The sequence below is a fragment of the Mya arenaria genome, chromosome 15 (genome assembly GCF_026914265.1).
Source record: "Mya arenaria isolate MELC-2E11 chromosome 15, ASM2691426v1".
NCBI classification, from domain to species: Eukaryota; Metazoa; Mollusca; class Bivalvia; order Myida; family Myidae; genus Mya; species Mya arenaria.
Genome location: NC_069136.1, coordinates 21071748 through 21084939, shown reverse-complemented (window position 1 = coordinate 21084939; position 13192 = coordinate 21071748). Strand labels below are relative to the sequence as shown.

The 13192-nt window shown below is 34.2% G+C and overlaps 1 protein-coding gene across 1 annotated transcript; it reads left to right on the top strand.

The window, feature by feature from the left end:
* The first annotated feature begins 256 nt into the window (after positions 1-256).
* LOC128219183 (calcium-activated chloride channel regulator 1-like) lies at positions 257-12547 on the top strand. Its single transcript, XM_052926996.1, has 18 exons — positions 257-531; positions 3742-3888; positions 4480-4606; positions 5279-5396; positions 5861-6032; positions 6202-6340; positions 6684-6796; positions 7257-7383; positions 8049-8158; positions 8520-8816; positions 9266-9475; positions 9842-10067; positions 10314-10457; positions 10750-10956; positions 11102-11350; positions 11492-11701; positions 12256-12306; positions 12528-12547. The coding sequence occupies exons 1-18, from the start codon at positions 394-396 to the stop codon at positions 12545-12547; spliced, it is 2805 nt and encodes a 934-aa protein (XP_052782956.1). The 5' UTR covers positions 257-393.
* Positions 12548-13192: the final 645 nt, after the last annotated feature.

Sequence of the window (13192 nt, the reverse complement as noted above, 5' to 3'; positions counted from 1 at the left end):
TTTAAAGTCGCATTGAATTTAGTGTTTTAGTTCTGATTTGCATGTTTTACATGCAGTATAAAGTTACATAGGGTTTTGTGGTGATACCAGTCAGGTGTCTGTTTAAAATTAAAGTCGCATTGAATTTAGTGTTTCAGTTCTGATTTGCATGTTTTACATGCAGTATAAAGTTACATAGGGTTTTGTGGTGATACCAGTCAGGTGTCGGTTTAAAATAGTTTAATACACGCAGAACGTAACATATTATTATTCATTGAAATTTAACACTAATTTTGCACTCTATTTAAGACGCGAACAGTGTATTATGTCAAGAGTTTTCGTGTCCCATATCTTAGCGCTGCAGATAAATGTGATTGTGTTTTACTTTCATTTGGGACTAAACATCGCTTGATCATGCGCGTGCTGCGCGTTCTTGTTCCTTTCTTAGGGGTTTGTTTTGGCGTTACATTAAAAGACAATAAGTATGAAGGGATATACGTGGCCATTCAAAATAGTGTGGTCGAAGATCAAAGCTTAATCGGAAGAATAAAGGTAATCTTGGTTTAATGGTCACGTTTCTGCTAGCTTATCAAAATTAAGGTCTTAGAAGGTAGGGGACGTACTCTTTTTTATTATTTCTTAGTTTGTTTTATAAATAAAACTATTGCATTAATTCTGGGTAGTAATGTTTTATTGCATAGTTTGTATTTCTTCAATTGTATTAGTATAGCAGTTACTGCGAAGTCTTTAGCCACCTAGGGCGTTTCAATGAATATATTTTTGTCGATTTTAGTCGTAAATTGAAATTATCGTAGTGTAATATTTTTGTTATTTTGTTTAATATTTGTATGAAATGAGCTTGGGCCAGTATTAAAACTAAACACAAAGTTGAGGAAAAAATGCGTTGCCATTTGTGAGTTTTTTCAGGTTTAAGTTTACTGAATAAAGTCCATAATTGTGTCTTAATCTTGGTAAATGTATTGCACCTGCAATCATCATGTGAACGGTATGAAAGTGAAGTTAACTTCAAGAGTTAAAAACTATAAAATTTCATGATTTTAGGGAACATGCTATCGTTCCAGTGTCTTAAACATTTATATGTAAAAAGTAGTACTCAAACAAAATCTGACCTATTTTCGTTTAAATACAGACTATGCCAACTATACATAATCTTAAAATGCAACATCTAACAGTCATCTTAAGCCAAAAAAGGGAATGAGTGTGTGAACTGCTGCAGGCTTCAAAAATATGTTCTTGTGGAAATCTCTTCTTTCCCAACGTATTACTTTTTCAACTTTTTCTCTTTCTGTATTACATGATCAAGCATTAGTATTAAATGAACAACAGAACATATGAATTTATGAAATGATTAGTTTGATAAAATTGAGAATTGTTTTCAATCTTTAACCGAACAGAAAGTTATCCAATTGGATATTCAAAATACAAATTGTTGCATCCAAGTCGATTGGTGGCTACGGGAGATACTGTTTTTAAATAAATAAGGTTTCCACATACCTTTGAAAATATGTTATATAAAACACATAAGCTAACATTATGCGAAATTTGATGAAATTTTGCCCATTTACAGGAATATAAAATCAAGCGGATTTGCAAACTTAAACCGGGTGTTGTGATATCTGGTTACATCAGTTTTAAACGGACCGTTTTGTGCATATATAATATGATTAAGTCGTTGCAAAATCATTTAAATGCAGAAACTTATACTTTATTGTACACAATCGTTTTATGGTTTAAGTGTTCTGTAAGGCCAGCATTTTTTGTATTATGTGGTTTACGAGATTTTTTATCAAAACGGGGGAAGAAATAAAAAATAAAAATATAAGTCAAAGTTTTCCCCAGTCGACAAAACAAATGAAAATGAAAGTAAGGATTGAACATTTTTTTTTTTTACAAATGTTGTATATTGTCTTTTTTCACCTTGATAATTCTTTCGAACTGAATGACACTATTCTAAACTTGAAATAAGGTGATTATAAGTTATTTTATGCTCTTTTTAATACTTAAATATGTAAAATAAATGTGTCTACTTTTTAATATTTTCATTAATGAAAAATACTTGTTGGATAAGTATATTGGATTCATAGCATGTGTTGTTTTAGATGTCTCCTTGTAATATTCTATAACGCTAATTAATGTCACAATGCGCGTGAAAGATATATGTTTTAAATGTTTACTAGTAAACATTTCTATTATTATTGTTTCCAAATATAACATTCTAGTTCAAACTCACCACACAAAAAATAATTATTATAGTTCTTTACACTTGTGCTTGTGTCACAAATTAATTAACACTGCTTCAAGCAAAAATACTACTACAAGAACCAAACGAATTTATTACTCATACGTAGATGATTATCATATTACACAAGTAAATAATGTCTCTATTAGAACTACAAAATATGGCAGCTTTCTAAACTATGACATTAAAACTAGAACACATTAAGGCATTTGAACCAGGACTAAATAATGTGTATAATAAACTAGAACACATTTTAAAGTCATTCAAAACATGACTAGATAATGTCTTTTCAAGAACAAAAAAAAGCTTCCAAACATAAAAACAAAATTTCACTATCAGAAATAAAGCAATAAAGACATTCTATAGAACAATCTTAACAATGTCCTGCTATGACTAAGATTAATTGTTGCACCTATTAACACATCAGATTTTATTTTCTCTATTAAGACTTCAAAACATCTCTTTATGGTAATATGAGCTTTCATTTTTTTCTAGAAAAGTTGAATGTCCAACCTGAATAATAAGATGCCTCTATTAAAGTACTGCATGACAAGCCTTCCTTGACAATGATTTGGTACCTGTAAGTCCGTGGGTGGAAGAGCGGATGCCCGCATATGTAAAGAAACTCCTCCTCGACTCTGGTGACAGACTGAGCCTCAGATGATGTCAATTTTGCTGGGCTTTACACAATCCTACGTTTACCACACTCCCGGCACATAATGAACGCCCTGACATAGGCTGAAACATGAATTTAAATCTATATTGTCCTTTATAGATAGTTGCACAAAAAGTTTCCGTAAAATACCTTGAACAGAAAATCAGCAAATCCGTACAGTATTTGAACATGTTTAAAAACAATTTTCTGGCAATGAGTACCTAATTGAAATATATATGTTTTAAAGGGACCAAGAATAAAGTTTCTGCAAAATGCTGATGTTTTTATTAAGTTGAACTCTGTAAATATACATGCACAAAGAGCCATGTTATGACCACTTTAAACATTATTAAATTACACGTTATAAACCATATACGTATGGCTTTTGCTTGTTAACAAAACTCTACTGTATAGCAAACCGAAAAACTTCTTCCTTATTGTACATATCGTTTCACGGTTACGTTTACCTATATTTATTAAAATATATAGACGAAATAGGTTCGTAGCAATCTTTTCAAAACCGAATATTTAAAGATGTACCCTTACTCCCAAATAAGATTTATCACGATTATTATATATTTTAATATACCAAAAATGATGAATAAATGTCGAAAACAATAGTTTTTATTCAGGATACCGAGTTTAATTTGAAAGAAAGATGCAGAAAACACTGTATTTTTTCCTTATGAAACGATAGTAGATCTCAGTAAATTATTTAGTAAGCAGTTCAAAATTTATGTTTGTTATACATGTGTATGTACTGATGTACTGATTTTGAATAAGAGTGTCACTTTAAGTAAATGAACAAAACTGTTGTAGAGTTTTGTACTCTACCAACTGTTTTTAGGAACTCTTCACTGATGCATCGCGACTGCTGTTCAGAGCTACGGGAGAGCGTGTGTATTTTGGTGAGATCGACATCGTCGTTCCAAGATCCTGGTCCCCACAGGGAGACGCCCAGCCAATTCAACAATCCGAGCGTGAATACTTCAAGGTAACAACAAAACCTACAAGCACTATCTATATCAATGTTGTTGTTTTTGTCAAATCAAATCCTTGTCATGCAATAGAGGAACGCATCACATGTGCAGGTTATCAACACTTCTTCATAAAGATAAGACAGTTTCAACAATAACACTAAGGGTCAGTGAAAAAATTCATATAAACGTATAATTGCATGCAATAAATGATGATGATGATGATGATGATGATGATGATGATGATGATGATGATGATGATGATGAAGATGATGATGATGCTGATTCTTATGCTTCTGCTGATAATGATGTTGCTGCTGCTGCTGCTGCTGATGATGATGATGATAATGATGATGATTATAATGATGTTGATGATGATGATGATGATGATGATGATGATGATGATGATGATGATGATGATTATTATTATGATGATAATGATGATGATTGTGCTGCTGTTGCTGTCGATGACATTCGGCAAAACTACAATATTATCAATTACACATTGAAATAAGATAACCAGACTTAGATGTAACTATGATTACCATACTTGAAGGAATCTTGCTTTTCTTAACATCTGTATCAGTTTCAAAATATTTTCCTTGCAGATAGAAGACGGAAAACTAATTACCCCGAGGACATTTGGCAATGATCTATGTGGGCAAGGAGGAACGTACACTTATCTCCCCTTGTCATTCGTCAAGAACACATCCAGGACTGATTTTGGAAAACACGGTAAGGCACATTGACGGGGATTGGGTGTGGAAATGGAGCTGAAATGTTCCAAGTGACTTTTAATCGATAAGACTCCTTTGTTCAAAATCATGTTAGCGGAATACATTTTCCTGTGTCTACCAGGACGTTAATATACCTTGACATTGAATTTATTTTCCGCGCCAAGATCGACAACAGGAGTATGTACCTTCGCGTGTAAAGATGACGAAAACAAACAAGCGATCGAAAAACACGCAGGAAGGACAGAGTATATTTCATGGCGGCAATCAATCCGCCATGGCGGCAATTATACGTTACAAATGTCCTGTTAAACTCTTCCATCAACAATTTAATCATTTTAGCTCATCTGCGCATAAACACATTAAGATGCAATATACTAAATTGTCTGCCAAAACAGGGTTTAAAGTTTTGGAAAAATCTGTCAATCAGATCACAACAGCGATAGTCATGTATTTCTTTTTAAATTTACCAGTGGAAATACGAGTTCCCATAAAATCTTTTAAAAATGTATGTATTTTTTTATGGAGTGAAGATAAATACATGTCTATTGACTGGTTGGCTGTATTTTTAACACGGGGAAAAAAAATTTAAGCCTTGTTCGTGCAACCTTTTTAATGAGCGAAAGATCCAATATAATCTTTAGCTAAATCATGTTCAAAATACTTTTTCTAGAGAACGTTCTCGTTCACGAATGGGCACAGCTACGGTGGGGTGTGTTTTCGGAATACGGTACCGATGAGGAAGCCAAAGGTTATTTCTACCAAGCTCAAGGGAAATGGAAACCCACAAGGTAACCGAAATGTTTTATCGATCTAAAAACTGAAACTGACAAGGAAGTCATTGTGGAATAACTTATGATTAAACTTCAGAATAACTGTGATTATCAAATAATATCAGGTAATGATTTCAATTACATTATGACTCAAAAATTAACTTCACAATTTAATGTTTTGACTATCCAAACTTTCATATCAGGATATGATTTTCAATTTATTAAATGCATTGTTAACATATTTTATATGAAACACAGTACTGTAATTTTAGTTCATCTAATTAAACTTCAATATTTATATATCTTACCTCGTATCGTGTCCTTTGATATATGACTCAATGACGAAATGTAGGACAAAAATTCCTACATAAAAATATTCCCCCCCCCCCCTCATTTTGACAAGGTAGATAGCAAATCTCTGCTTAGAGCTTTATAAACCTCATATCATGGTGCACTTTGACACTAAAAAATTGTCATTTCAGCTGCAATGGGAACGTCAAAGGCCGTGTGGGGTTCGGTACAGACTGTAAACCTAGCCCATGGTGTGATACAGATGACATAACACATCGTATCCATCCCAAATGTCGATTCTGTCCTGATCTGACACAACCGGGAGCAGGGGCGTCCATCATGGACAACCAATATGTGGACCAAGTATGCTTTAGAACTATTCAGAAGCGAATATTTGCATGAAAATATCATTTTGAAACATGACCTCCAAAAATAACATTCGTTCTTGTTTTCGTCGGATAACGTGTACAGTGAGTGCTGCAATATGATTAGTATTTGGGTTTTGGTTTAAGGGGATTTACTTCCTTTACAGCTTGAACTGTTTTGTGACGACACTATCGGCACACCTGCAGCGCAAAGACACAACAAATTTGCAACGAACAAACAGAACCTGTATTGTAATTACAAGAGCGTTTGGGCTGTCATGAGGGAACATTCTGATTTTATGGGAGGTAAATGCCATGTACTGTTTGAATTTCGGAGTGGGGGAGGGTTGGGGTTCGGGTGAGTTCATTTTTACGAACTTAAATGTCCTAGTCCACATAATCCATGAATCATACTACCGCGCTTTGGATTTCTTGTCAATTTTGTTTGTTTTTCGATATTGTAGGTAGAAGAAAAAAAGTTTGTTTGGGCTTTGAACATTGAGGAAATCAATGATCGATAATTAAAACGTCAATTACAATTGGGCAATTGATGTAGAGGTTGTCTTATCAGAGTACATCAACGATATGACCATTGTCGTCCTAAGAAATACAAGGGCAATAATTATACTGTGTTGTGTTTCAATTGTAGATCACAGTCGACCTCTCCCCGCAAACACCGACACCACACCAGTATTCAACATTTTACAGGAGGCAAAGAGCAAAATTGTGTTTGTCCTTGATAAATCTGGCAGTATGGATTGGGTATGAGGTCTATATTAGATCCTTTTGTTTAACATAATTCATTAAATGTTTTGCACGAGTATATGGGTACAAAGGGGACGTTAGAAAGAGGGGTAGATGATAACATTGGGTTTTGAATTTTCGACAGACCAGGTCAGACCGCAGTCACAGCAACATATATAGCTGGTTTTACTGGTTAAGCTTTATATACACCAAACATTTCCCATACCAGTGATTTTGGCAAATCTCTCTACACCAGAAGCAGGTTTAAGATAACATAAGATATTTTATCATTATCCTCAGGGTGTCCCCTCTTCCTCACCCTATGAGATAAAACAGTTTAAAATGTGTATGTCGCCTTCTTAGTAGCACTAAAGTTTCTAACAAACTAATCAGAATAAAACGCTAAATGACAGTCGATTTGAGATTCGCGCTTTTTCCAGTGGCCTCAGCTAAGACGGGTATATATATATTCATACAGGACACACCAAAGAGGATAGTACGCTTGCATGACACTTGCAAATACATAATCGAGAATGAAGAGGAGATTTGTGCCGATAGCTACCTCGGAATCGTTTGGTTTAGTTACTTCGCATCTGTTCAGAAAGGTGAAGTGCGTCTTCTTTGTTTCGTTGTTTTGATTTTTGAACATGTTGTACGATTTCTTGCAATCTGATGATATTGAATTAGTCTGATTTAATCATATCAGAATCAACCTGAAAACATTGTGTATGTAGATATTCCGCTCGATAGATTTAAATTGCACAATATTATAAAACCTCCATAATATGAATGTCTTTTGTACTGAATTGAATGCATTGAGTTTTAGTACACTTGATGTTCTACTTCATAGAAAGTACTTCGAACAATTACGGTCTGCACGAATAACAATCTAATTGTGCGGAATACATTATAATCATATTTTGCAGGCGCGTAGCTGCCTATACGCGAGTACAAGGCTGAATTCACATTATTTTTTTTAAAATCAGCCAAGGTTGCAGCATGTGTACTTGACTACACGATCCTAAAACTGTCCATTATCCAGTACTAAATAAAGCACATAAGAACGCCCAGAATGCACCATGGTTTTTTAAAATTTTCCCAATGCCACGATCACCCTAGCAAAATTATGAAACCACATGAATAAATGACTAGCTACGATTTACATTGCCAAATAACTACTTTGATTGCTTAACAAACACATAATAGACATAAAACCCCTCAATATTTAAAATCAAATGTAATGTTATTCATTTACTGGCCTATTTTACAGCAATTACTAAGGTCGACAGTAAAGCCACGAGGGATGCACTAGTTAACGCTCTCCCAACGAATCCCTACGGCGGTACATGTATCGGATGTGGACTCAAACTTGCTATAGATGTAGGAGCTACTCCTTTCATTGTTCAGTTGTCTTTTTAAAAATGTTGAAATTCATTATTATCTTTATAAGGAAAGTGAGGTTCTCCTACAGGTTTATAAGTTTGTTTACAAGTCATGGAATGGTCTACATTGTGTTTAATCTGGATAAACATCCTCGCTGCTTTGCCCTGCATATCTGCAGAATTTGGGTACATAGATGTCGCATTTAACCGTTATAGCCTTCATCAGCGCATTTGTATAATTACAATATATGAATTCATCAGAAAATACTTTGTACGCGATCAATCACATACACAGTACGTAGAGTTCTACTAATAGTTAAAGAGTGATGGAAAATTAAGTTTATACTTTTATACTTCAGGAAATCAAACGTACCTTCCCATCAACAAAACATTCTGAGATTATTCTTATGTCTGATGGCGAAGAGACGGATAGCAACTTAACAATAACAGAGCAAGCAAACAGAGCGAAAGATCTTGGTATACTGATTCACACAGTAGCTATCTCAAACCAGTCTTCTGTACGACTCGCCGACGTTGCGAAAACTACCGGCGGGAAAAGTCTTTTTCTGGAGATTGGGGGAAATATTACGTTTGTTTCTGTCTTATCCAAAGCATTGGCAAAGAGTATAACTGGGGGCGGATGTAAATCGGAGGAGGTATGATTAAATATTCATGGTTTTTAACATAAATAAAAATGAATGGTAAACAGTTGCGAAAGACCACCTTGCCAGTATAATAATGTGAATGATATAATCTTGCATATCTACGATATATGTGAATCGGATACATACACTTTCTCCTGCCTGTATAATCAATTTAAAATATGCATTGAACGAAGTCGTGGTTGAAATATTCAAAAAGGTATCCACTCGTACACGTACCCGTACATTTGGCGTTTTACAACCAATCTGAAAAACAGTAGCTTATTACTGTTTTCACACATAAAAAATGTAGCACGTCTTACTGATGTTTAGTTTAAGGTTAAAACATATACATTACGGAAATAACATATAACATTGTCTGGTGCATTTATCAAAGATGATACGGAATTGTGTTTGTATTATTTTGTGTGTTTTTTTTAGAATTATAAAGCTTAATCTTGCAGATGAGATCAGGAACGATTAAGGACAACAGCGTGTTGAAATTCAATTTCACAATAGATCATGGAATGGGATTAAACACAACTGTTGCAATATTTCCCAGCCACCCAAACCTAAAATATTACTTTGAAATAAAAGGTGCGGGGGGCTTCCACGAGACAAGTTCAGATATAAGTGAGACACCGCTCATGGCACGGTTAGCTGGAAAGTTAACAGTAAGTTGAGCGTTACGATACTACATTTATTGACCTAGTTTTGCAACAAAGTAATGTTGTTGTGTTGTTCTTTCAATCTTTGACTATCTTCGTATCTTCAATAACACATGTGATGCGTGTCAATTGGTTTTAGAGTTTGAATATAATATATCTGCATTTTTGCGTCTACAACATAGGGGCGTATGTTAAAGGCTCTTGTTTTTCGGGGGGGGGGGGGTTGAAGTTATGTCCATGTATATTTTGGGAAAATAATTTAGGTTAAGACCAAATGTCTGTATGACAGGGCCAAAGTCTAGTCTACATTTGTTAAGCATCTCGAGTAACCATTATTAGGTGTCCCAATGTATGCGTCTGTATTTTTTTCAGAACGGTACATACTCTGTTGTTGTTAAAACAAAGCCGAATACAACTATAAACTGGGAGTACGATGTGAAATCTAAATCAAAGGATAGCCAACAAGTTACCGTAACGACCCGTTTCCACGACGACGTTGTTTATACTGACGTGTTGAAGGGAAACGCTCCTGTTTTAAATGCCAACGTCAGCGCCAAGTCTGGAAACTGTTTTGTAATTTTATGGGACAACGGGAAAGGTAACCACTTTTATCCATTTTCCTTGTCTAAAATAAACGAAATGATGCCAAGACTACTTAATTGGGCCAACATATTTTTAACAATTTTTAAATGGCGAAGCACAAACTACATCTGGCAGTCATACTACGAGACTTATGCCAATCTTCAAAAGCACATACCTACGTTGTATTTTATTGTAAGCAATAATTCATAAGGTTCAACAATTCCTTTGAGCGATACATTCATATAGCTACTTACTTAATTAGGTAAAGACATTACAGCTGGTGATGGAACTTACACAGGAAAATTTAGATGTTCCAAAGCAGGCCGAAGTGAAACCCGAGTCATTGTAAAGGCAAATTCAATTATTATTGTAACTGGCATGGTCGGCGCGGCAACTCTTAACCCAGGTAACTAAAAAACTCGCTACATTTATGTAGCCGGTAAAACGAACCATCGTCATGGTAGCACTTATGTGTTTCATTTATAAAATTGTCATATGTTTGAATGTATGCTTGGACTTCTATTACAATTTGTATTATATTACAGATAATTGTTTTCTTTATGCGTGTATTAATCTCACTCTGTTATGGATTTCTTTTATTACAACGCTATCTGTTATTGTATTGTGTTCATGTTTATATCCAATCGGTAATTTAAAGGGAATTTCACGATATTTTAACCAGTACACATCTAATACAGAGGCTTTTGAAGAAATTGTTATCGAGGAAAGTTTTGAAAGGTTTTCTCTTGTTGAGGATGCCGAATTATCTCCAACAACGATAAGGGATACTTCACCCCCTGGTCGAATTACTGATCTCAGAATCGAAGATGTGGAAACGAATGGAAACACCCGACATTTTACAATACGCTGGACAGCAACGGGTGACGACAGTTACACTGGTCAAGGTAAATGTATCTCCTTATGATGATGAAAACGGCCTAGTGTTTATTTCATACTTAACATATTGTTTTTGAATATTTAGAGAAATTTAAAAAATGTATTCAAATTTCAATTGAGTTCGATAAACTGTTAAATTTATTTCCATTTTAGCAACAAAGTATCAACTCCGATACGCAACCGACTTCGACACTTTGTTAAATAATTTCGAAAATGCACAAGATCTGGATATTGGTCAACATAACCTTGAACCTAGAGATTCAGGCGAAGATGAGACTGTCGATATTTCTGTAACAGCTGAAGAAGAATTTATCGAGACAGCTTTTTTGGTCATCAGAGCAGTAGATGAGGTTGGAAATGAGGGAGCTATGTCTAATATTGTGTCAATAGTTATAGCATATGGTGAGCATGCCTATAAGGTTAAGTACAATTAAGTAGTAATTCTTGTACGAAAGTTATAGAAACTGACCTTAACTAACATTAGAAGAAATTCATGTTTCGAAAGTGCAATAGTTTTATACAATGCCTTTTTCCCTTTAACAGGATTTAAGATGTCCTTTAACGGACGAACAAATCATACATACAGTCCACCCCATACTGTGGAGAAGAAAACCAACGTGGGGGTAATTATTGGTGCTGTGATTGGAACAACAGTGCCGGTTATCATCGTTATTGCAGTAATCGTCGTTATCATTTTACGACGGCGTAAACTGAAGGAGAAATCACAATCCCCGGATGATCCACCGAGAGAAGGTTTGTGCACAAACTATTTACGAATCTGTTCACAAAGACCCTGTTTAGAAGCCCACTTTAAAATTTTACAGACACTTAATAAGAGAATGAACCTCAAAAAATAACACGGTCACATACATCAAAATGCCTTAAATCATAAATGTTGCGGTCACCGTGTTCGAGCGGTCAACAAAACTAGAGTTTATGGCGGTTTTACACGAATATAAATCCGTAACTTCGGCTGCCAAAACGCGTTGAATCCTACACGGCTTCAAGTCTGTCTGTAGATCATGTTTCGGTATGATGCCTTTTTCTTGTTGTATTTAAAGGTATATACTTTCATAGATAAATGACTCGTGTAAATCTCTTATACTTAATATTGATATGAAATTGTACACTTTTAAGTTTGAATGACTTCAAAGACATGGAAAACATTTACACCAATATTATTGAATGTTTAAAGATATGCTTTCCATTCTAGGATTACGAGGGAAGCTTTCAGTTTTAAAGTATTTAAGATATCTGTTATGCATACATAAGTACTTTAATGTTGCTTTTTGGTTCTCTCTAATCAGACCCTGGTGTAAAAATCTACTTCTATGATGTTACATTAAAAGCAATATATGGTAAGTAAAAAAATGTTTTGTTAGATAGATATACTTTTTGCCGTTGATGAAATTAATGTATGTTTGTAACTACAACCCAACCCCAACATGTGAATGGTGCCATGTGATCGGTCACTGATTGTATGATGCCATGTGATCGGTCACTGATTGCCATATTATTAAATACTTGATCCTTCATTGAATATATTGTATGAAGAAATGTTATTTACTGCTATTAACAGGTGTTGATAAGTTTTTGTGATACCTTATGACCTAAGTTTGTACTTTTTTGAAGTCATTTAAGTTATTAAGTTATGTTTATGAAAATAGTATACAAAAAGTTCTATGTAATAAGTGAAAACCTAGGTTTTTAAATTAGCCTTTTTGCTTACGTTCCTTTTTGTTGTATATTTTAACATGCAATGTATGAATGTTTTTTACAGAAACATGTTTGTTGAGTTCATTGTAATAAAATGTAGTTACACTTATTATAGTCTGAACGGGTATGTAGACACAAGATATACAGATGTCTAATTTAATAGTGTATTCTTATAATTGTCGCTGGCTTAACAATACTAAAAAACGCTTTAATATACTAAATTTACTCAAAGAAAAAAGTTGATATAGCTTGTATTCAAGAAACACTTTTTACAATTGAGCAGGAGACAACAATAATAATCAGAATGGAAGGGAAAATGTGTTTTTGGTAATGGTAAATCTAATGCTAGAGGAGTCGCTATTTTCATTAGGAAAAATTTGAATGTTAAAAATTGTAATGTAGTAAAAGATAAAAGTGGAAATTTTGTCTTGATTAAATTATTGTACAATGGTATGGGTTTCTTGTTAGCTAATATATATGCACCAAAAATGACTGTCCTAATTTCTTTAATATGATTTTTGATAAAAT